The sequence below is a fragment of the Callospermophilus lateralis genome, chromosome 8 (assembly GCF_048772815.1).
Source record: "Callospermophilus lateralis isolate mCalLat2 chromosome 8, mCalLat2.hap1, whole genome shotgun sequence".
NCBI lineage: Eukaryota > Metazoa > Chordata > Mammalia > Rodentia > Sciuridae > Callospermophilus > Callospermophilus lateralis.
In genome coordinates, this window is record NC_135312.1 from 99,997,464 (window position 1) to 100,024,213 (window position 26,750).

The window sequence follows — 26,750 nt, forward strand, 5'->3', positions numbered from 1 at the left end:
GTAATGGTCATGTCTTGCAGCTCTTCTGTCCCCACACTTCTTCCTCTCCCAGCTTTACAATGATGAATTCCAAATGCAGAGTTAAAGTTCCAAATTCACCCCTAAATTATACTTCTATAATCAACTGTCAACTTAATTCTCAAATTTAATCTTCTAACATAAATATAAAATTCAACAAGTACTATCTTGATCCCCACCTAAAACTTGCTCATTTCCTCATAGTCCCACTTTAACATTAAGGCCTTTCACCCCTTGTTTCAAGAAAAAAAAAAAAAAAGGCTTTGGAATCCTCTTTATTTCCTATGGATTTCTACTCCAAACAATCCATGAGAAAATCTATTTCTTCTCATTTTAAATTATATATAGTCTGACAACAGATTTTCTGGTTGAGCTACCAACTAGAATTTGCTTTCAAAGTGTCTTTACTCTATCTAGTTCATCAAAATGGAGGTTAGCTTTCTAAAATACAAGCCAATTCATACTATGCACTTGATCTCAACCCCTAAAAGATCCAGATACACCATGACCTGTAAGTCCCTACAGGATCTGCCCTAGTTGCTTCTCAGACCTCATTTCTACCTCCTGCTTTGTTCATTAAATTGTACTCAAATTACTCAAATTGCCTTTCAAATGTTCTCCAAACAAATTAAGCTGATTCCTTAGTGTCTCATCTCATTGTCATTGCCCTTGCAATGCCCTCTCCTTAAAATCCCTCTTCATCAGATATCCTCAAGGCTCACTCCTTTTCTTTGAATCAAGTCTCTTCTTCAATGATCATCTTCTCAGAGAGGCCTTCCCAGCTACCCTCTCCAAAACAGCATATTTGATCACACATCAATCCCTCCTTTTTCTTGGTAGGATTTATCACAACCCAATATTGTATCATACATTTTATGATTTTTCTCATGGTCTCCCTCCTGAGAATAATGGCTTGCTTTTACAACATCTTAATTCTAGGAACTAAAAGCAGTGCTAAATAAAGAGTAGTTTCACAATAAATATTGGCTGAAAGAGCTTTCTCCTAATTGGCACACATACTGCATGTTGGTAGTACTGCCTATATTACACTGTAGTTTTAGCAATATTAACTTCTAAAATCATAATTTTGATAATGAAGTAAATTATTTATTTCAGGTTACTTAGACAAGTAAGGTATTTAGAGAAGTATTATTTTTTATTTATTTGGAGTTATTTTGCTATGAAGAAAAAAAGATAAAAATTGCTATTTCAATAAAATTGATTTTTACAAATACAAATATTTGTAAGTAAGGGATCTGATTGGGAAGTACTTTAAGTATTTTTAACACACATAGGGAGGCCTATAAGTGCTTAGCTTCTGATGTGCACTTTCCTTCTAACTACTTAGGAAGCTTTCCATGAACAACCTAGCCTTAGGTCCATGTTGATGCCTACTTGGTGAATAGTAACAGCAGAAAAATGTGGAACAGAAGTCCAACACAATAAGAACCCTACTTGATAATTTCTTTATAATCTGCAGGTTTGAGTGATCTCAAGCTTAGTTATATTCCTGGTATACTTCCAGTTTTTAAGTTCTGCAGACTGTCATAGAAGGTACTGTTAGAACATAAGACTCATGCCCCTAGGCAGCCTTAATGAGCACTAGTTTGTGGTGTGTTATAGAAGTAACACTGTATGTAATGCCTTAGTATTAATGAATCACATTGACTACATGGTCAGGAGAAAAGGTTTACCCAGACAATTTCTTCCTGGTAGTCCTCAATATAGAAATTTTTCTTCATTTTAGTTTATATGATTTGGGAGCTTTCATGAACATTAGTCTAAATCTTGTTTTAGGAGTGATAAAAATTAGACTAAAGAAATTAGACACATTTTCAATATTTTTCAGTCAGCTATTTATAACATTGGAATTTAGCCCCAAATTTTCTAGATTTGAACCCAGAACACATTCTTATAAAATTTTAATATTCTACCTGTATTCACAATCACCTGAAATTTGTATCCATACCTCTCAGACTTCATTTCTACTTCCTGCTTTGCTCATTAAATTGTACTAAAATTACTGAAATTGGCTTTCAAATGTTCAAATGTTCTCTAAACAATGAAATGAAAATGACTGGAATATATAAAGTCCTAAAACAATCCTAGTACTACTTAGTATTTTTCTTTATCCTTTAGACATCTACCTGATTACTTAATTTTATTCCAAGTTTCTTATAACACATTTTCCATCCACTAATTATCAATTAATATTGAAATAGGATAGTCTAACATAAGAAAACTGTTCATTCCTTTAACCTAGTTTCACATTCTCTATATGATTTTTCTAATGTTGAAACTAAATTATCCAATTGAAAGGTGACTTAAATTGCATCTTCCATTATTCTTATAATGGGACATGCTAGAAGGAAGGTTGTCCTTTAAAAAAATTAAACAGAGAAATTACTAAGTGATAATAGACTCCAGTTTCATATGGTCAAATAAACCCTATGGTTGGGGTAATGGTGGTAGTAGTGGTGGTATGTCTGTGCAGTAAACTGATACAATATCTAAGAAATAATATTAAACAGGCAAATGTGAATGATTGATCATTCACAAAACTTAATGTTTGGCATGTCTGAGTAAACCTTTTCTCCTGACCATGTAGGTGTTTTTTTCCAGTTCCATTTATGTATGTTTCAAGACACAAACATCAACCAGTTTGGAACTCCATGCATTCCATAGGTAAACAGAACCACCCAGCTAAAAAATGCCTAATAAACTACTTTATTCACTAATTTCTGTTTAAACAACACAATTAGGCATAATTGAATCCTTCCTGGTGTCTTTATTTTCACAGAAAATAAGTATTAGTTTAATTATATGTTTCTGTTCTATTTTAAATCTGTGGAAAAATTACATCACTATTTGGCAATCTAATTTATCTAGAAAGTAATAGGTGTTAATGTGTTTTATAATAACATTCTTATAAGAATAAGAGGGAGAATATTATCCTTTCTCATTTGAAAATAAAAACCACCTGTATCTGACTACATTACAAACTTCATTAAATGGTATGTTTTTCTGAAAACTTAAAAACTATTTCATGTAGTTTTCAAGTATGAAAACAAAGGTACCGCTCAGAATGCAGTGACACCTAATGGCAAACCTATCTTTATAGGCCATAAATGTATTTTCTAATAAACATTGCATTTGTTTCTACTCACCTACATGCTATTATCTGAAATGTGATTATGATCCAATAGAAATAAGAGTGTCTTACTTCTTAAAAGTCATATATGGGGGTGGAGGGAAAAAGAAAAAACTTCTAGACTATATCAATTATGATTTTTAAATTACCATATCCCATTAAGATGAACTTCTAGTATGACAAAATGAGCCTTAGAGATCTGAATTGAATGAAATGCCTCTTCTATTGCCCCTAAAAATTTCAACTGGTTTCTGTTTGTGGGTAAATCAAAAGCTAATCACCTTGATTTTTATTTATATTTGAATTAAAATTTATAGGAGATATTTAGTGGATATTTAGTGAATTTCATCTGGAGTTGAAAGCAAAGGCCCCTAGTGAAATGGTTATGTCATACCATAGTTGATATTTTTGATCAATAATAACATTGTCTATCTTAATTATGCACACCTGAATTGTGCTTCCAGTAAATCTATTAATGATATAAAAATAAATAATAGAAAAGTATATGTCGAAATGCTTTCTGGTAGTTTCCAATATTTATCCAGAAGATAGCAATCAAACAACTACACTAAGTAGCAGAAGAATTAAAAAGTCATTGAGTTATACAGTGCAAAGAGTCCCTGATGAATCCTGGGGTTATCATTAACAAGGGGAAATCATTTACAAACTGAAATGGAAAAAAAATCATTGTAAGAGACACAGAATACTTTCTGGGAATATCTTTATATTCTGTGTTTGATAAAATAGTCAATTCAAAATTAAGGAAAACTGATGTTTTAAATTTACCATCGATTATCATTTTGAACATGTTGACATATTTTACTCACCCAATTTTGTACTATAATTTGAGCATTCTCCTGATGAAAATATTATGTGAATTGTCTCAGGCTTCTCAAATATTCTGTGAATTGTCTTAGACTTCTCATAATGTCAGAGTTGATGATTATTATCTCAGAGGATAAAGTATCATCTGCTTATGAGTAAATCATGAATAAATGCTTCTGTTCTACTCCCTGTTGACATAAGGTATTTTACCATGACTGATAACAACCAAACTATGTCAGTGATTTGTGTAATATATGAATAAGTACACTACTTGAATGTTCCCTTGTAGAGATATATAACTGAGGATTGCTAATTTACAATCAGTTCTGTGAGCACAGGAACCAGATAAAGAAATGAGCATATATATTAAACTGTAAAAACATGAGATCCTCCATATTAGATATGAAGCAAAACACAAACTGCAGTTGACTGGAAATGCCACCTAATCCCTGCTTAATTAAAGCAGTACTCAAAACTCCTGTTGTATTTAGGGAGTAAAAAGTGTGGGACGACTGATGTATGAAGAAAATAGCAGTCAGCGTGGCTAATCTCAAAGACTTGGGAGCTTTCTAGCTACATAAATCAGAGCGACTTCTGAATAGCCTCATAAAACACCATATCATTGCCATTCCACTCACGACTTTTTGGTTCTTCCTACAGCATGCAGATCATTAGGAAACTTCTAAGCAATCAAGTAATGTGGGTCTGATGAAATTACTCAATCAATGCATAGACTCAAAGTAGAAGCATAATTCAAAATTGCATAGTTTATATGTCTAAAGACCTTTCTTTTATCAGGGCAAAAAGATCACAATAGAGGCAATTCATTTCAAAAACACTATTTATATATGCATGTGTGCACATATATATTGAGCAAGTATATGCAACTATTAAATATTACTCAAATAAGATTTAACAGAAACTCAGAATAATTGCAATATTATGCATTTTGAGTGAAATAAACAATTTCATTTCACTCATTACAATTTAACCATTATATTTCATCATTATAGTGAGCTCATGTGTTTAATATATGTCATTGACTTTATTAAACTACCTACATGAAGAAAACCCAAAGAGAAATAAGGTGAGAGTTTTCATACCTAAAATCTGTTCCAACACCAAAAGGATTCAATATTTTAAGAACCCATTACAGCAGTGTCTTTTTATCTTGCCAGTTTGCTGAACTACCTATCGCAGCTACTTTCTGCATGAACACATCACAGGAGGATGGGAAAGCCTTTCCTTTCTATATAACTCCTTATATCTCTATAATTGAAATTTCCTTTCCCTACAGTTTCATCACTTTTATCCCTTTAGCCCTAAACTAATACATTTCCCCTGTAATCATATTTCTCATTAAGTATTTAAATGAAAGCAATCACCTCCAAAGAAAATTCTCGTATCCTATTCAACTAAGTAAAATGATCCAATGCATGTTAACTGGTGACTTACAATTTTAATATCAACAAGCAGTTTTTAATTTTTCATATTTTTGCTGAGAGTGGGGGTGGAGGAAGGTGAGGCTTTTAACCTCCAAAACACAAGTTAACCATCTTTCAATATATTATAAAAGGTCTGAAACTTTTTAAACAATCTGTTAACTTCATTGCAATATTTGGGAGTCCATAAAAGAAACGAATTCTCTTGTCTAATGTACAGATTGCATTCAAGCCAAATTAATTGAAAAGTTAACTATTTCTTTTAGTGGGATGTACACAGTTAATGCTTACAACTAGATTTCTAAAGAAATCTGTAATTTGTAACCAGTTACTTTTTAATATTCTGATTATAAAGTAAGCCATGTCACAGTGATAAAGAATATACAAAGGAAAAAATACAACATATTTGCTATTTTTTAAAAAATGCCCAAACTACATTACAAAATAGTATACATTTAGTGAACGATAGCAAGAGCTGTAGGTGTTTGTAAATAATGTATTTATCATGTAGACCATGGAATAAGCAATAAAATAAGCATTTATCCAAAAGCTTCCCTTCTGAGAGATGAGAAGCATAAGTCAGAAACCCTTTATCAAAAATGAATATAAAAGGTATATGATTATATACCTTAATTCCTGCTCCAGTCATTTACAATCAGATATAAATATATTTCCTTCCCTTAAGTGAAGCTTGGTTCATTTCTGAACACTTATCAGAACATTACTGACCCCCTCAATGAGATAACAATTTCTCCCTGTAAAGTTCTGAACCCACAGGCACTGTTAGCCTCCAGACAAAAAGGGATCCAGCAGGTAAGTTATCTAATGCTTAATTTACTTAATGTACAAGAGCAAGGTTTTCTGAATCCTGACCTCATTACCCCTTGCACAGAGGGATATACAATCTCATTGCTATAAATGATAGAGAATGGCAGACATGTTTACAAAGATAGCCTCTGAGACCAAAAGGGGGAGCCCCCTGGAGCTGAGGGTCTGTCCGATTTGGGCACGCACGTCAGGCACAAGCCCCTTGCTTGCGAGAGAGCACAACCTCCACCTGAAGCAGGTTCTCCTACCAGGCGTGTGTGTGTGTGTGTGTGTGTGTGTGTGTGTGTGTGTATACACGCGAGCCTGCGCGCGTATGTGGTGTGCAGTGAGGGGCAGGGGGACAGAAAGGGAAGAAGCTGTGACCCATCTGTCGCCTGGATTTGAAGAATACCAAGCCGTGTGGGTAGATAAAAGTCCTGTGCCCAGAAAAATTCCCCAAGAGGGGCCTCTCTGCAGCCCAGCCAACGAACCTTGCTTGCCCCGGGAGGCGAATTTCCGAAAAGGAAATCGTCGCATTAACGCAGAAAAGGCTGCAAGAGCTCGTCTCCACTGAGCTCTCACGGATTAGCAAGTGAGAAGAGTTGGAGCCTGAAGCTGCGAGCGCTGTGCATGATAATGACGTGCAGCCCCCACCCGCCCCCGCCTGCCCGCCGCGGCTAGTCCTGGCCCGTCTGGTTGTCAATAGGTGGGGCCACGAGCATCTCTAGCCGGCACGGAGGTCCTTCCCAGAGTCTGGGCACCCAGCCTTAGCCCAAGTGCCTTAGCTCCCCGCCTTGCGCAGCAACTCGGAGTTGACTGGGAGACGGGGTGAAGCGGGTATCTATGAGGTAGCCCACGAGAGCGGCCTGAGCGCGTTTGCTTCCCGCGTTTCCCAAGCGCCCAGGGGCCAGCTTCGCCGCCGCTCCAGGCAGAGAGCGAGCGTGCCAGGCGGAGAGGCACGGGGCTCCCAGTGCTCAGCTACACTGCCGCCAGCCCCTCCTGCCACCGCCTCGGCGACTCAGCGCAAGGACCGGAAAGCCAAGAAAAGAGAGAGGCTGGGGGCGCGTCAGGCACCCCGTCACCATCGCACTACGCTGCGGCGAACTCAGTCGGCTCACGTTGCAAAACCACCTGTTCGAGCCGAAGGGAGCTCCCCTCACCCCTTACCCCAGTTCTTTTCGCCTCACAGGTGACACCTCCTTTGCTCCCCAAAGATAATTTTTTTTTTTAAATGGAGCAAATGTACATCCGGGGAAAATATGGAAGGTAGAGTCAATTAAACTTCCTTTCCCCACACACTCAGAACCCCCTGCACTCCCCAGCACACACGCACGCCGAGGTCAATCCGAGACCCCCACGCAGTCAGCCCACACTCCACAATTCACCACGAAAACAGTACCACAAGTCAAGGTTCGAGCAGCCACATCCTTCCAGAAAACTGAACAAGTGTGAGGGAAGGGTAGCGGGAAAGGGAAATGGACTGAAGCCACCTCCAACAAGCCACTCAGAGGGCGGAGAGTGGGAAGCAAAGGGGAAACAGCTGCGAACGGAAACAGTAAAAGTGTCCACGGACAGCACCAACCCTCTCTTACCGATGTGAATGATCGAATCCGCATTCGCCGAGTCCCAGGTTCGAGACCAACAGACGGACAAAACCAAGAGCAAGGGGAAAACTTCCATCTCCTCCTATGCCGATTTCTGTGCGGATGGATTGTCTTCCAATATATATATATATATATATTTCTTTAAAAAAAAATAAAAACAGTCCAAAGAGTTTGAGGTCACGATCGAGTTTAGCGAAGGTTTTTCTTTTCTTTTCTTTTTTCTAAATTCCTATTGCCAGAGAGAAGCCTTTTTATCGTCGCTGAGGAAGGCAGAGGGAATGAGAGAAAGAGCCCAGCCTGAGGAAACCTCCTTCGCAAAGCCGTGTCACTTGGAGGGGAATTTTGGCATCGCCAGAGTTGTTTGCAGTTTGGCTTTTTAAAAATGTATCCAGCCTCGGCTGCTCTCGGGCAGGGGGAGAGGCTGGAGCTCAGACCATCCCCATCGCTGCGCGGGGGCCGCGGGTCTCCGGTCCCAGCTCCGCCGCAACTTCCAACACCGCCCCCCCCCCTCACGCCGGATGTGCCCCCTTCCCGCCCCCTCCCCCAGCCAAAAAGCCCCCCCCACCCCGCCCCTATGGCCCGCAGAGAATCACTTGTCTTCGCTGCCAAAATCTAAGTGGGAAGGGAAGATTAGGAGATTCCAACCGGAGCAGCCAGATTCCAGCAGGGAGGGGAAAAAAGCCCTCTCCAAGAGGGGTAGAAAAAGTGAACTTCAAGGTAATGCAGATAGTAATGCAGAGAAAATTCCCTTTCTGTGCGAGGCGGGGAGCAGAGCTCGGCGAGGCGGGCCCGGGGAGCCGGTTCGGGCGCGGTGGCGGGGGAGTTGCGCCAGGCGCGAGCAGCGGGGCCAGGCCGGCGGAGGGAAGCCGCCGCGGGCTGCAGGATGCTTTTGAAGCGGTTCGCCTGCGGGATGCAGGAAGCTAGGAGCGAGCCTGGCAGCTTCAGCACCAACCCCACGTTGCCTAGAAATGGATCACCTAGGAGAAGGAGCGAGCCCGCGAGAGAGTGGTGCTATCAGGCAGAGAGGGGGAAACCGAGAGAGGAAGAGCTTCTCTCTAATAACCACCTCCTCCCCCTATCTGCAATACAAGGGAGAAACAAAATAGTGCTCTCATTTCCCTTGGAATCTTCAACCGGGACTGAGAAAAAGGCAGGACTGTAAGAGAAAAGACGTTGAAGGGTTTTTTGGCTTTTTTTTTTTTTTTTCCTTTTACAAGGTTAAAAGCAACCTAAAAAAGCCACCCCACTTATTTAACCTTGCTATTCTCCAACAGGTATCAGACTTTTTCTAGTCTTTGCCTGGAATTAGACACATTGGTTGAAAACAAATTAGGGACACCTGGTCACTTAGGGAAAAAGAGACCTAGAAAGCTTTTAATGAGATTTCAATTATAAAGTTATAGAAAGGAGAGAACGTGCTAATTGCCTTTTATATAGTGATCTCCCCTACACCCCCACACCCCTGTCACCAGGGTATTTTTCTTTTTAGGCAATCAGAATACAGAAAGAATCCTGAAATCCTTCTGTAGATAGACCTCCTCTATTAGAATAAGAAAGCTTGAAATTTTTAAAAAAGAAAAAGAATAATGAAATAAAACAGGAATAAATACTTCAGTGGAACATTTGGTCAAAATATTGCATTGAGTAGCTTAATAACCTATGCAGATGAATTCAGAATGGGAAGTTGGTTGTCTTCCATAGGAAGAGCTGAGGAAGTATTGAATGACAGCCTCCCAGTCTTCAGTGAAAGGATTTTTCTGCCAGCTTATTTCTTATCATAAAATCCTGATTACAGTGACTACCTTTCTTCTAATGATTAACTTATATCAAGCTAACCTTATTTCAGACCAAAGATTTGTTAACACAATCAATTGACTAATTGAGTTATTAATGGTCCTAATATTGCTTCAATTGTAAATGCAATCCTATGGGAATGCTATTACTTTGGATGTATAAATGTCAAACAGACTTTCATAGCCGCCCCCCCCCCCTTTCTTTAAGTTTGGCAAACCTCTCATTCTCTCATTTGAGCCCTCTTCTCTAACTTGATGAATTGGGTCATCATTCTCTAAAATCAGTTGTATGTTGTCCCCTCTGTGAAATACTATTTCATTCATCTTGAATATTTTTTTCTGAATATTTCAGAACATGTTGTGCTGTCATATTTCTACTTATGTAAGCAGATCTTATTGAAAGGCACATATTCATCTTGCCAACAACTTACCTGCACAACCTAAAGGGCTAATTTAAATTCTTTGCCCCCTGCAGTGGTGTTCAGTTCTTTGTTTTTTGTTTGTTTGGCTCTTTGTTTGTTTTTTGCCATGCTGGGCATTGAACCCAGGCCCTTGCCCTTGCTAGGCAGGTACTCTACCACTGAGTTATATCCCCAAGCCCTCAATCCGTTAGTGTGGTATAAATCTCTCCATCTTCTATGATCTCATATTGCTTTAGAAGTAGACAAGACTGCTTAGGAATTAGATCATCAATGTCTTGAGAGCAAGGACCATAGCTTATGCACATGGTATTCAGCATAGCATTTCACAGAGAACCCCTTTGTTGATGTGAATTTTACTTCCCTTCTAATTCTGGAACAAACCAATGCTTCTAAGGAGCCATTTCTGTTTCTGTTTTTCCCAATTTTCATCATTCCCTTATTTTTTTTCCTTTACATTAGTACTCATTATTGATTATGTTTGTGTTGTTATTGATGTCATGTTGGTGTTTAAAGTGTTCTAATGCACTTTAATGAATTATGCTTTGTTGGTACAGATAATGAATTAAAAGAAAGGATATATTTCCCCATAGCTAGCTTTTATCATACTAGTAACAGGAGCATTTTTAAAATGTGGTGATTCACTATGTATTCTATCAAGAAAAAATTATTAAATAACCTTTTAACATGGAAAGAACACTATAATATCTTAGAATTCTGGAGCCAGGTGGAACATCAAAACAATAGCTGGCTCAGTCCTAGAGATAACTAAATGTAGTTATATTTATACAAACTCATCTTTTGGAAACTCTGTTTTCATGAACTATAAGCACAGCATTCTCATAATTCCCAGTCCTCCAATTTAATGTCTTTGTACCATAACTTTTCTTGAAAATAATTTTGGAAGTTTTTTGAAGGAATCACATAGGGCTAATTTTCAGAATTTCTGGGGTTTAGGGCCCAAAATATAATGCACATATTCTAAAATCTCTGTAGGTGACTCTAAAGTACAGCCATTTTTCAGAGCCACTGTTCTAATCCTCAAATATTTAAAGGAATTTGGATGACATATTACACAAAAAGAAAAAAATCACGAGGGTATAATGATCACTGAAAATCGGCAAAATACCATTCGGAAGAGATAGTAGAACCATGAATTGAAGTTTTCCAGAAAAAAAGAGAAGGTAGTGCAAAATTAAAATGCAACATCGGCTTATTGTTATCAATTTATAAATAACTTTCTTTTCACTGTAATTACCAAATAATTTCTATACCCACTGACTGCTAATTAATGGTGTTTTATGAAATATAAGTTTAAATACCCTTTAACAATGTATTAAGTATTTTCTACTATTTTAGAAAGCTGCATATATTGTGATATAATATTAATTAGCTGGAAACAAAGATTTATAACGCATAAGTTAGATGTCAAGTTCCAGAAGGAGAAAGAAAATAACACATTCACTGGTTGTGTTTATTAAGGAGGCTTTTTAATGAAGGCTATCTGTTGGTCTCATTAAGGTTGCTTAGCTTTAATTCAAAGATTATTTATCATATGAAAATGGTCTGATGCATCTGGCTGAAATTCACACTTTGTGAAAATAGCCTTAATTCACTAAAGTTTTCTAACAAGTGCTTAACTTTTGGGAATATAAATGAAAGTTAACCATGATTTATGAATTATTTTTCTAAGTAGGGACTGTCACTTCATTCAGGCATTAATTGTGATATGAACATCCATAATTTGAAAAAATGGTAGATAATCTGAATAGCTTTAAGATATGGAGCATAATATTATTTTCCACACACACACACAAAAACATAGTTTCAGAGAAATATTAATTTGCCTCATTGGGGTGAGTGCAAGTGCAGACTCTTTCAATAGCATATAATTGTGTAAAGAAAGCACAGTAATGGAAACCCATGGCATGTATGATTCTCTAATTTTTACTTGAAAAAATATGCTAAGAATACCAATGCCTAAATTTTCAAAAATCAGCTGCTCACAGTTATAACAGCAGTAAATCAACCTACATTAGTCGATTTTAAAAAAACTCTCCAATAATGACTGAAGATCTTATTTTACCATAAAACAATATTATTATGAGCACCTACTTCAAACTTAAGGTGAGAAGTTAGTGTTCAAATAATATCATGGAAAAACAGAGACAGACTGTATTTTGATCATTATTGCTACTTCTCTATAACCATATCATTAACATTATAAATTATAACATTAACATTATAATGTTAATGATATGGTTATAGAGAAAAGATTCTAAGTAATGGTAACTTGACCATAAACATGAATGAAAGGCTATAAGAGGACAGTGACTAACATCTGTAAATGCAGGTAGCTGTGAAAAAGGACTTTGAAATTATGATTGAAATATACATTTGTGGAAGTAGAAAACATAAATTCTATTTGGTTGAGGGGCTGAAAGGGAAACTTTTTTTTTGTATTTAGCAGCTCATAGAAGTTCACAGCTCAATGGAGGTTATGCAATGTCTTGTTTTTCTAAAAGAGGATGAGGAAATATTTGTTGGAAGGAAAAAACAGAAATCATGATTATTTTTTTTTTTTACTTTTAAATAAGCTTCAAGAAAATCATTAAATCATGTATTCCTATGTGACATACTAACGTTGGCTATCCTTTATCCTTATTTTTCTCAGGTCAACTACTTTCTACTTTTATTTTGTCTGTCACACTAGTACAGTATTAAGTAATACATCCTTCCTTTCTTCTTCCTCTTTTACTTCTAAATTTAGCCTTTAATGTCTTGTTTATTTTAAAAATTTTCCCTAAATCTGTAAGACTGCCCTGTCAGAAAATAAGTTCTCTTCTAACACAATGAGATGTGAATCCTGACCAAATTCTGCAACAAAACTGATTGGTATATATGAGTGCTTTACAAATGTATCTATTATTAAAGTTAATTCAAGTGAAAACTTTGCATTTCAAAGCTGTTTCACTTTCCACACATGAACCATGATTTTGAAATTTTAGGAGAAGAAATTCATATGCATTGGTAGATCTCTTTCACTTGTCTCATCTGTGTGAATGTTGGTGTGCTGTTTCATGAGACTGTTAATAATCATAAGGCAATTGGTTGATGGAAGTCAAATCATGACTTGCAACCCAAAAGGGGCACTTGTTGAGATTGGCCCCTCATTACATTATATCCTGTCCCCACAAGATGGCAGCCATGCTTGATGTAGATTTAATCAGCTTACTTTTTGAATGTCTCAATTCTTCAGAGTTTACTGGAGTATTGTTAACTCATACTAATCAAATGGCTACACAGGGGTGAGCTTATTATTTTAAGTGATTTTTTGTTGTTGTTTAGGTTACTTGATTTTCTGAAATTTTATTCTAAAATTTTCACAGAGTAATAAGTTTCTATTATGAGTCTCTTACAGTATCTCTTTTATTTACATCTTGTCTAGTTTGGTCAGGTACTTAAGATGTAAATATGAACAGAACATTCTTTAATAATATGCCTCTCAAATCTGCGTTAGAGGATATATAGAAAATATACATTATTTTAGTATTCAAATATGAGGTGTACATACTAAAACTGCAAAAGTAAGATTAATTTGACTATTTGCTTTATGCAATCAAAAAAAATTATATATCTTACAAGTAATTGTACTTGCACTTAGAAAACAAAATGTCTGTCATTTGTGCTATTGATCCCTCTGATATGGCATATCACTTGGGTAAATATCTGATTAGATCAAAAACAACCAAATGCATATCAACTATAGTGAATATCAAGTATTTTGTTTTATAAAAAGAGATCAAATTTCATTTCATCTTCTCATAATTAACTGTTTTTACTATAAAATTAGATGGTTTTTTTTTTAACATATTGCTCTTGACACATAAGTACCTCACTACAACATATGCTTGTAGAGTATGGTTCAGAAAATACAGTATGCATTTCAGTTTCAATTTTTATATGTACCACATATAAAGAGAAAATCTAAATAGAGAAACAAAATCTTGATCTTTTATCTATGTTATCTATGATATATTTGTATGTTGACTTTGGAGAATATTTTAAAGAATTCATAAAATTTTATAAAAATTTACTTTTACTTTTTAGTGAATAATTTGCATTGAATTAAATAAAATTAATTCCTTATCCCTCATCATCTTTATGAATTGTTGGTGAATTTAGGTGTTTAACTGACTCTGAATAAATGAGTGAACTAATTAGTGAAGAAACATATAAAATAAAAATTTCAAAATGTGGTGGAATATTACTTATGATGCATACAACAATACCAGCTTAATTTTCTCCAAAATAAACAGATTACAGATGTATCACAGTAGTCTATTCATTAGACTATTCCACCTGATTATAATTCCCATAATTACAACATAGGTAGAGCTATCTGTTCAGTTTAGAGAAGATGAACTAAGTTTTCAAAGTTTCCTTTGGAAGATGTCAATAAAATTAAATCAGAAACCAAAACCCAAATAGAAATCTCTACCCAAACTTCATTTGACATATTTGCAATATGGTATGAATGACTAAAAATAATAGAAGACAAAACAAATAAAGAATAAATTTTAGATTAGATCTCATAGAATTATCTAAAATTTACTAATATAAAATCAGTTATATTGTAGCCACACTGGGCTTTTCTATGGTTTGGAATATGGTTAGTGTTCCCCAATTGTGGGTTATTGATAAATGATCAAATCTTTAGGAGATGTATCTAGTGTGAGACCCTTAGGTCTTTGGAGGCATGCCCTGGTAGGGGGTTGAGGGACTCTAGTTTCTCCTTGTTTATGGCTTCATGAAGTAAGTAGTTTCTTCTACCAGATACTCACATTATTATGCGCTACCCTCTCCAGGGGTTCAAAGCAACAGGGCCCTTCAATCTTGCACTGCAACCTACAGAACTGTGAGTTGAAACAAACCTTTTCCCTCTACCAGTAAATTGCCTCAGATATTTCAATGTAGAGATAGAAGGCTAACTAATACAAGTTTTATAGAACACTTTCTTCTAGAAAAATCAAAGAAAGGGGTTTAGTGGCCAGATAAGATTTCAAAATGCTAGACAGATTTATTTCTCCTCTTACATATCCCTAGTGCAATATATTATAATCAAGGAGAAGTCCTCTAATAAGCATAATATTAATTTTTATTTAGCACAGAATATCCCAAACTTATTTTACCATCTATTTTTCTTTATATAGTATATCATAAAATCCTTTGTTACTTTTGTAATCTGTATTCTAAATTCCCAAAATAAGATGATTTGTTTTGTTTTGTTTTTCCATGTACTGTTTGTAGATGTTTATATTAGCCTGATTACAAATCTGTAGGCTGGAGTAACATATCTGGGGAGAGATTTTGGGTTTTGCTGTAATAGGAATTTTCTATCTCTGTTTTGAATTTTTATGATGGAGGAAAAATATATCAGCTATAAACATGTTTTCTTTTTAGGATGCTACATAGATTTCTCCTTTTTCTTAGGGTATAGAAAGCTAAAGAAGAACATTGTTGTAATCCTAACAATGAGAAAATACTGGATGATCTATAAAAATGTAAATTTCCTTGAAACCTTCAGAGAACTGAGGTGGTGAGACTACAAAGAAAATTGAGTTCCAAAAGTGACAGACACCACCAAAGTTAGCCAGAACAGAAAACAGAGCACAAAGGATGAAGAGTCTTCTATAGGAACAAATAAGAAGAATCAGCCAAAAATTTTAATGAATTATTGAGGGTTAAATATGGGCTAGCATAAGTTTAGAAATACCTAAAATCACAGAACCAGGAGACCTGCACTCAATTATAGACTCTTATATTGATCTTTACTAGTTGCTCATGGGAAAGAATGAGGGCAGGGAAGGACACTTCAGTGATAAAGCATGGTGGAGGTAGAACAGTGTCAAAATATAGTCCACTTACTCAACTTTTATCTGTAGGAAGAAATAAGCTTTACACTACTGAAGGAGGGACAGCAATCTGTCTTATCCCAGGACCCAGTAAAAAAATTAAATGCTTTCAGTAGAGGCAAAACTCCTCAGCATCTAGGAAAGATTAACAAACCTTCTTTCCTGACTCAAGGAACCAAAGATCATGATTTTGAGGCGAGTGGTCTGCCTCCAGGGAAAGGTCATTAAAGGTATTTCATTTCCAGAGGCAATGAGAAGCAGGAAAAAAAATGTACCTGCTGTTTAAGATACTTCAAGGATTAAAGTCTAAACATGGTTGTCACGCATAGGAGAACAACAAGAATGATAACAAGGCCTCATTCCTGACATACAGGCTCACATGTCTAAGACTGAGCCCACACCAGAAGTCCCTTCACTCAACACGAATTTAGTCTTGTTTAACAAGAAAAAGCAGTCTAACGCTTTTAGAGATGAAAGACTACAGAGAGAGACTTTGGGTTGTTACTTGCACAAGTCCTGTAAGCTGAAGATGGAGCAGAAAAAGTGAGAGGAACCTCTGGAATCACAGGACTTACTCTCACACATGGCTCTCACACATGGTTCAAGTAGCCCTCCACTAAAGAAGTTGGGGATGAGGGTACCAAGATCAAAAACCCAAACACCGCTCAACTAATTATTGTCATCCTAAGAGAAAAAGATTTCTATTCATTTCGAGCTATAAATGTTCTTCACATCAAATTCAACTGTGTGTGTGTGTGTGTGTGTGTGTGTGTGTGTGTAATTATCAGCCTCAGCTTCGCGAGTTGCTGGAATGACAGGTGTGCATCACAGAGGCTTTATAATAACTATGATTTAGTATGTTGAAAAACAGAGTGGTAAAATTAAGAACATATGTAAATGTGATGAGGAATTTCAGTAAAAACATGGAAATTATCACAAAGAGTAAAATCAATACTCCTGAAAATTAAAAATAAGCAAAACATAAAATATCAAACTATGCTACCTAAGATGAGAACTACTTTGACAGGCATCACATATCTGAGGAAGAAATTTGTGAACTTAAATGAAGGCTGATTAAAAAAAAAAATTCTCCAAAATGAAACAGAGAATTAAAAAAAAAATACTGAGCAAATCACATAAAAGCTGAGACAACATTAAATTGCCTACATGTGTTAATTTGACAAAGAATATGGAAGAAAAAAAATGCTTGAGACTAGATGATGCATTTCCAAATTTAACTAAAGCCCAAAATGCTCATAGAATTCTATACAAGAGTTTTTGAACACACAAAATTTTTTAAAAAATAAAAAAATACCTAGACAATCATAGTTAAATTTTTATATATACAAAAATAAACAGTCAATTTTGAAAGCTATCACAGAAAAAAGGAAATACTGCATACATAGGAACAAAGGTAAGAATCACAACAGATTTCTCACCAAATACTATGTAAGCCAGAAGATGATAGGGTGACATCTGTTAAGTACAAAAAGATAGAATGAATCCTTCAAATAGAACTCAAATTCAGCAAAAAGTCTTCTGAGAAAAAAAGTGAAAAGCAATGCTTTAAGAAAACAAATGCTAATCAAATTTACTACTGGAGCAGCTTCATAATGAGAAATCTTAAGGTAGATAGCTCCTTAGGCTGAAGATGTTTGATAGCATGGCAATTTGAGTTTATAGAAAGAAATAAAAAGCAACATGAATAGATAACAAATGTAAAAGAAAAACTTTTTTCTTTTGTAATATCTTTAAGAAAAACTATTGGTTGTCTAAAATAATGAAAATAGCAAAGCACTGTAAGATTTATTACCAATGTAGAAGGAACATGTAACCAAAAATAACACAAATTATAAGAGAGAGGGAATAAAAGCATAGTTTGTATGTAATTGCCACTATAAATGAGGTGGTGGTGTGATATTATCTCAAGGTACATTGTGACAAGTTAAATATTCATATACATACTAAAAACTAAAAAGTGCCCAATAAAACAATTTTAAAATACACAATTACTAATCCAAAAGAAGAGATGGACTAGAATAATAAAAGGACTTATTTATGTTTTTTCATTTAATTATTTTCGCTAATGAAAGTATTACTGCCTCACACCATTTCTATAACATAATGTCTTTTCTATATCAGTAAATTCTTGTGGATTTAGTAGTTCATAACTTCATCGTAACTACAGTAGATAATATATTTTATTGTCAAATAAATGTATAAATAAACTTGTACAGGAATAAAAAATACTTGAGTTAAAAAGGCAGAAGAAAATTATGTGATGATGAAAAATATTTCTCTTTGTCATTTATGCATATTTATGTTTCAGAGGAAAAACCATTTAAATCTAATCACATTGATAATTATATTAAACATAAATGATCAAAACATTCAACTAAAAGGCCAAACTTGTAAGATTCAAGTAATATAATAAAAAATTAAAGAGCAGATATTACAATGAATACCACAGATAAAAGTGATCATAAGAAACTATTACAAATAACTATAGTCTAATAAATTGGATAACTGAAAGGAAATAGATAAATTCCAAGAAACATGCAAACTGACAAGACTGAATTAAAAAAAATATAATAAAAATCCTGGCCAGGAGTAGAGGTGCACATCTATAATCACAGTGTACTTGGGAGGCTGAGGTAGGAGGATCACAAGTTCAAAGCCAGGCTCAGCAAATTATCAAGCCCTAAACAACTCAGTGAAATCCTGCCTTAAATTAAAAACTAAAAAGGGCTTGTTTTGTGCCCTAAAATGTTTAAGTGCCTGTCAGTTCAAACTCTGGTGAGAGAGAGAGAGAGAGAGAAAGAGAGAGAGAAGAGAGAAGTAGAAATTCTAAACAGACCAATTACACATAAATAGCCATCAAACCTCTCCCCCCAAAATAAAAGCTGAATGTAGAGGCTTAAATGGCTGAATTATAGTAAATATCCAAATAACTAATGCAATTCTTAAATTTCCAAATAATAAAGGTAGAGGTAGGTAATCCTTTCAAAACAATTTAATGAGTGTGGCATCATCCTAATACCAACACTGGCAAAAAGCAACACAAGAAAAGAAAACTACAGGCTAATATCTCTAATGCATATATATATCAAAAACTGCAATAAAATAATACCAACCTGAATTTAGCAACACATTATAGAAAAGCATACATCATCAACAAGTGGGATTTGTCCCTAGAACTGAAGGTTAGTTTAACTTATGGGAAACAAACAGTGTGATCTGTCATGTTAACAGAACAAAAGATAAAAATCACATAATCATGTCAATAATAGCAGGAAAAGCCCTTGGTCAAGTTTAGCATTTTTCAAGATAAAAAATTTCAGTAAGGCAGATACTAGAGGAATATTCTCAACAGAAAAAAGGCCATTTGTGAAAAGTCTACAGATGATATAATCAATGAGGAAAAACTGACAGCTTTCCCTCTAAGTTCTGAAAAAAGGCAAAGATGTTCATTCTTGTCATTTCTGTTCAAATAGTATTAGAAGAACTAGCAAGAACAGTCTATCAATAAACAAAACAAAACAAAACAAAAAACATCCAAATTAGACTTATTTGTGTATGATATTACTTTGCATGAAAAAAAATGTTAAAATTTCACCAAATACAGTCGTATATAATAACAATATAAAAAAATAATATTTGGAAAATCCAAATAGATTTGGAAAGGAAACAACACATTTCTAAACTATCTATGACTCAAAGAGAAAAAAGACACCAGGGAAATTATAAAATTGTATAAAGATGAAGAAAGAAGATATGAAAATTTATGGGACAATAATAAAACAATGCTTAGGAAAAAAAACTAAGAATGTTAAAAATGAGAATTTCAATAATCTAAATTTCTATATAAAGTTATTAGAAAAAGAAGAACAAATCAAATCATTATCAGGAGAGTAAAAGAATAAATACAAGAAAAATTACTAAAATTTAAAACAGAAAATAATACATAAAATCAATGAAAATTAAATCTAATTTTTAAAAAAAATTTTAAAAATTGATAATCACATAACTGTGTTGCTAAATAAAGAAACAGAAGGGATACAAACTACCAGTGCCAAGAATCTCAGTGGAAAATTAGTAAATATCAATTAGACTTATAAAATAAAACAGAATACACAGAAAACAATAAATATTTTTGACTTAAAAATAAATGCAATTAGCAGTTTAAAAAGAAAACTCATTTTAAGTTGTAACTCAATTCTTACATAACCAGTGTCACTTCTATCTGTTATAAAAATCAAGTTCATACTTCATCTTTCCACAAAGAAAACCTCAGAAGCAGATGTCCCAGTCTATTAAAGATGTAAGAAGTAAGACAAATATATTTTTTCTTTTTATATAGTATATATCTTATTAGTTTGTACTAATGCAATCTCATGTTACAAATGCAACTTAGTGGAAGAATCTTCCTTTTGATATTTGAATCCTCTGAACACAAACAGAACTAAACATTAAAAAATAAGCAAACAAATAAAACTCTCATTTGGATAACAGAAAAAAAAGACAAGTTAAATAATAATTATTTTTTTCTTGTTTTAAAGGTGGACCTAATATGGTTTTCTTTTTAAAAGCCTCCCAAGACAAAAAGCAGCTTAAAACCTACCTACAAGGAATATTTTTTAATGATTTACTAAACTACCAGTCTCCAGCACAATTTTCTTTTTTCTTTTTTTTTTATTATTAGTTGTTCAAAACATTACAATGCTCTTGACATATCATATTTTATACATTTGATTCAAGTGAGTTATGAGCTCCCATTTTTACCCCTTATACAGATTGCAGAATCACATCGGTTACACATCCACGTTTTTACATATTGCCATACTAGTGTCTGTTGTATTCTGTTTGCAGGCTCTTCTTTGTCTATTTCTTCTCTTGCTGTTTTCACTGTTCCTGCTGCACCATTTTCATTATGGTCATCATCACCATCAAATTTTGTTTTCTTGCCCTGAAACTGTACTTTTCCCTTAGACCCAGGCTGGGCAGCTTTATTACCTTTTCCTTTTCCTTCAAATCTGCGACCTTTTGACTTCCATTTGTCTAGGAATTCTTGTTGGTCTCCTATGATTTTTTTTTTTCAAAGTTGCTTTTTCCACACCTCCTAGTACTTCCTAAGTCACTTTTTTGTTCCTTAAGTATAGGTTACCAGATTTCAAACTGTACTACAAAGCAATAGTAACAAAAACAGCATGGTACTGGTACCAAAACAGGTGGGTGGACCAATGGTATAGAATAGAGGACACAGAAACCAATCCACAAAATTACATCTATCTTATATTCGATAAAGGGCTAAAAGCATGCAATGGAGGAAGAATAGCATCTTCAACAAATGGTGCTGGGAAAACTGGAAATCCATATGCAACAAAATGAAACTGAATCCCCTCCTCTCGCCATGCACAAAAGTTAACTCAAAATGGATCAAGGACCTTGATATCAAATCAGAGACTATGCATCTGATAGATGAAAAGGTTGGCTCCGATCTACATATTGTGGGGTTGGGCTCCAAATTCCTTAATAGGACACCCATAGCACAAGAGTTAATAACAAGAATCAACAAATGGGACTTACTTAAACTAAAAAGTTTTTTCTCAGCAAGAGAAACAATAAGAGAGGTAAATAGGGAGCCTACATCATGGGAACAAATTTTTACTCCTCACACTTCAGATACAGCCCTAATATCCAGAGTATACAAAGAACTCAAAAAATTAAGCAATAAGAAAACAAATAACCCAATCAACAAATGGGCCAAAGACCTGAACAGACACTTCTCAGAGGAGGACATACAATCAATCAACAAGTACATGAAAAAATGCTCACCATCTCTAGCAGTCAGAGAAATGCAAATCAAAACCACCCTAAGATACCATCTCACTCCAGTAAGATTGGCAGCCATTATGAAGTCGAACAATAACAAGTGCTGGCGAGGATGTGGGGAAAAGGGTACTCTTGTACATTGCTGGTGGGACTGCAAAATGGTGAGGCCAATATGGAAAGCAGTATGGAGATTCCTGGGAAAGCTGGGAATGGAACCACCATTTGACCCAGCTATTGCCCTTCTCGGACTATTCCCTGAAGACCTCAAAAGAGCGTACTACAGGGATACTGCCACATCGATGTTCATAGCAGCACAATTCACAATAGCTAGACTGTGGAACCAACCCCGATGCCCCTCAATAGATGAATGGATAAAAAATATGTGGCATTTATACACAATGGAGTACTACGCAGCACTAAGAAATGACAAAATCATGGAATTTGCAGGGAAATGGATGGCATTAGAGCAGATTATGCTAAGTGAAGCTAGCCAATCCCTAAAAAAACAAATGCCAAATGTCTTCTTTGATATAATGAGAGCAACTAAGAACAGAGCAGGGAGGAAGAGCAGGAAGAAAAGATTAACATTAAGCAGAGTCATGAAGTGGGAGGGAAAGGGAGAGAAAAGGGAAATTGCATGGAAACGGAAGGAGACCCTCTTGGTTATACAAAATTACATATAAGAGTTTGTGAGGGGAATGGGAAAAAAATAAGGAGAGAAATGAATTACAGTAGATGGGGTAGAGAGAGAAGATGGGAGGGGAGGGGAAGGGGGATAGTAGAGGATAGGAAAGATAGCAGAATACAATAGTTACTATTATGGTATTATGTAAAAATGTGGATGTGTAACCGATGTGATTCTGCAATCTTTGTAATGTTTTGAATAACCAATAAAAAAAAAAAAGTATAGGTTACCATTGTCTGCACCTTTGGTTTTATCCAGCGCTTCCTTGATTTTTTCTTTAAAGAGAATAATTTCCTCTTTTGCTCCTCTGATTAAGTCTATCCATTTCATTTCACCATGATTTGAACAAAGGAAGTGCAGATCTTTTCTATGAGTCTGATCATCTAAGTCACCTGAAAATTTTAACAAATGTGATCTTTTCTTCTGGAAATTTCATTTCAACATCTTCTGCTAACTTTTGTTTTTCTTCTTGCTCTTGTTTAGCTTTTAACTTAGCTTTCCACTTTTCCTTCCTTCCTTCCTTCCTCCTTTCTTTCTTCCTTTCTTCCTTCCTTCTTACTTTCTTTTTTCTTTCTCTTCCTCTTCCTCCTCCATCTCTCCTCCTTCTCCTCCTCCTCCTCATTCTTCATCTTCTTTCTCCTTCTTTTCAAAGTAATCTTCCTTAAAAAGTATTAGCAGATCTGTGTCTTTGTACTTTTGGCCAGGGGTCTCTGCAAACTCCTTAGCAGAGTCAATACTATCAAACACAGCAAATACTGATCCCTTAAATGCTTTGTGCTATGTTCTTCTCATCTGAATATTCAGTACTTAATCTTTATCTTCTAGCCATTCTTTTATGTCTTCAAGGGAAGCATGAGCTGAGAAGCCTTTAATATAAACAGATCTATTTTTTACATCATTTTTATACTCCTAGGTCACATCTGGGAGGGGTTTGCTTAGAGATCTTCAGATTTCAGTTTTGTCTTCATTGATTTTCAGAGGTTCTGCTTTAGATTTGCTCAACGCTTTCACTATTATATTAAAATCTGTTGTTAGATGGTTTAACATATTGAATTTTATCATTATTTCCAAAGGTACCCAGCCTTCATCCAATTTGATCTGTTCCTTTAAAAAACTTTTCTCTCAGCAAATTGAAGTCTCCAAAATAATATTCCATTTGATGACAGATTTTGGCCTCCAGAGCAGCCATTTTTTTCATTATCACCACTTTCAGCCCTTGTGGCTATCTATCAGCAATAGAATGTCTGCACTTCACACTGTTGCTGGCTGGCCTAAGACAAATTCTTGATAAATCTTCTGGGATACAGAAAAGTAGGGAACACTTCAGCACAAATTTTATGAAGCCATAATTATCCAAATATCAAAGGCAAACAAAAAGGTAATAAGAATAGAAAAACTATATATATCAATATCCAATGTTCCTTTTGAAAATATGCACAAAATGACTTAACAAAACAGTAGCCAATCAACTCAGCAATAGGTAAAAAAGGATTTTGCATCCTAACCAAGTGGGCTTTATCAAAGGAATGCAAAGCTGGTTGACCTTTCACAATCAAACTGTATAACCTAGCATATCATTAGATGAAAAAAGAAAGAAGAACTACTTAAGATTTTTTCTTTTGAAAGGAATCAACATTCATTCATGACAAAAACTCTCTAAAGGACTTGAACATCTTCACACTGTCAATGCTAAATTTGGAAAAATCCTCTTTCTAAAATCGTACGTGATGGTCAAAGACTAAATACTTCCCCCAAACCCTAGAAAAATGCAGAGAAACCTGCTTTTCCTGCTTATGTTCAAATGTGTTCTGAAGGACTTAATTTGTGAATTAAAAGAAGTGAAGGATATACAATGTATAGAGATTAAAAAGGAAGAAATAAAACTAGCTCAATTCACAGAAAACATGATTATCTCCACATAAAATCATCAGGTATATTAAAAATAGCTACTTAAAAGGGGAGTTTTAAAGGTAAGAGGATATAGTGCAGCATACAAAAAATCAATTATACTTCTATAAACTAACAATTTAAAAGTGAATTGAAATATACAATTTACAGTAGAATTAAGAACAGAAACTACTCAGGTAAAAATTCATCAAAATGTGTGCAAACATTTCACTGTGAAAACTACAAAGCTTTAATGAGAGCAATTAAAGAAAACCTAATTAAATAGAGAGATACACTGTGTTCAAGGAGATTCTAAAAATCTCAATTCTCCCCAAATTGATTAACAAAATCACAATTATACGAAACAAAACCACAACAGCCAGTGTTACAGATTGATAAACTGCTGCTAAAATTTATATGGAAAAATAAAAGATTTTTTTAATGAAAATAAAGAGAAAAAAGAAAGAAAGCAAAAAATGAAATTGGACATTCTCACTTTACCTGATTTTGAGACTATGTATAGCACTCCACTGACCAAGGCAGTGTGTCATTGGAGAAAGAATAGTTGCATCAATCAGCGAAACAGATTACAATCTAATATTAAATGTATTCACAAAATTATTGGCAAAAAATATTAAGAAAATTTAATAGAGAAAGGATAGTCTTTTTAATAAATAATGCTAGAAAATTTGAACATCCAAATTCCAGAAAATGAAGACAATTTTTCTATCTAACATCATGGAAAAAATTCTGCATAAAAATAAATCTATTTAATAAACCTGCTCCCCACCTCATATTTCTCTTATTGCTGAGAAGGAAAGATGAGAAATTTTGAGCTCCAACCAGCAACATGATGAGCAACACAAAAAGAAGGACTCTAGAGCCTGTGACTACTATCTTTGTGCTCAATACATACCTCAAGAAAAACAAGACATATTTATGTACCTAAATATTAAAGCTAAAATGTGAGTCCTAGAAGATAGGGAAGTCGAGGACATTTCTTTCCAAGCTGCTCAATGGTGTGAGACCAGGAATGTAAATAAACAGCTTCTCAGTGAGGTGGGTAAAACAAGGTATTTAATACTGGACTCTCAGCATAGCTTAAAGACTCAGAAGGTTGGATATAATAAAATAAAAGAAACCCTATCTCCAGTGCTGGTGGCCGCCCAAGTGGATCCACCCTAGGCAAATTGGGGAAGAGGACTAAAACAACCTGCATTTCAGGTGGCACCATAATGTGTCTTGATATGGAAAAAGCAGAGATCCAGGACACTGTTGAACTGATCCAGTGGGTGAGTACCTATATCTTCATGTAGGAAAGATGCTGCATATCGATAGCCAATGCAGATGCTATTTTTTTCCACGGTGCTATGTCAGCCAGTAGCTGGTGCCCAGACCTGTGCAATCCAAGCTGTTTGAAAAACAGACCAGGCCAAGGTTGCACCATGACTCAGAGTGCAACTAGAAAATCAGGAAAAATTCAGGTAGTCAGTGATTCACCAAGGGGAATACAGGACATCCAAACCAAAAGATTCCAGGTTCCTTTCAAACCTTTTGAATCTGGAGGCCTATAGGACCAGCTGGGGGAAGTCTAAGAATTTTGATAGGGTGGGTGGGAATGACCTTGTACTTGTGACTGAGCCAGAGAGGCTGGGAAGGACAAGACCCACAGGTGGCAGAGGGTAAAGGACTGGCTTCTTCACCACTCAAGCAGAACCCAGGGCTACTCCTGGGGTTCAGACTCCCAGTGTGGATCTCTTGCTGGGCTCCCGGAGGGTGCCGATTTAAAATATTCAGATGAATTGCCATTCAGTGAAAAACTGGAGGTCTAAGTAGACCTAAACCACACCTTCAGAGCACCACCTCTGAGAACTCCTCTCAGAGAACTCTACAGCAACCCCCCACTGAGAGTGGAGAAGACAACACTCTCAACCTGCTCCCACCTCATATTGCTCATATTGCTGAGAAGGAAAGATGAGAAATTTTGAGCTCCAACCAGCAACATGATGAGCAATACAAAAAGAAGAAGGACTCTAGAGTCTGTAACTACTAACTTTGTGCTCACTACATACCTCAAGAAAAACATAAAGACACTTGGAAACAGACAACCAACATATATTATCATGGATAATTTTTGAACAGCTGCAATTAAAAAGAATTCCTTAATTTTCCATCAAGGAACCCTCCCCAACCTCTGGTGAGACTGCAAATTGGAGCGACCAATTTGAATGGTTTGTGGACATACGTATATAAACACATGTGTGTCACTTTTCTCATTTCTAGCAGTTTTGAAGGTAGTTATTTTCATGTCTTTGTCTTTTGAGGGCTATGGTTTTTGATTAGTATATTTTGGTTTTGTTTTGTATTGTTTT

At 35.3% G+C, this 26,750-nt stretch overlaps 1 protein-coding gene and 1 pseudogene across 3 annotated transcripts in view; both read right to left on the reverse strand.

The window, feature by feature from the left end:
- The window catches only part of Grid2 (glutamate ionotropic receptor delta type subunit 2), a 1,419,378-nt gene extending 1,411,455 nt beyond the window's left edge, over window positions 1-7,923 (reverse strand). For all 3 annotated transcript variants that reach the window (XM_076864706.2, XM_076864707.2, XM_076864705.2), the window contains exon 1: window positions 7,836-7,923. In XM_076864706.2, the coding sequence (XP_076720821.1) occupies window positions 7,836-7,923 (88 nt within the window). The remainder of the gene's footprint in view (window positions 1-7,835) is intronic.
- Window positions 7,924-19,002: 11,079 nt separating this feature from the next.
- On the reverse strand, window positions 19,003-26,187 carry LOC143405763 (lupus La protein homolog; annotated as a pseudogene).
- Between the last annotated feature and the right edge of the window lie 563 nt (window positions 26,188-26,750).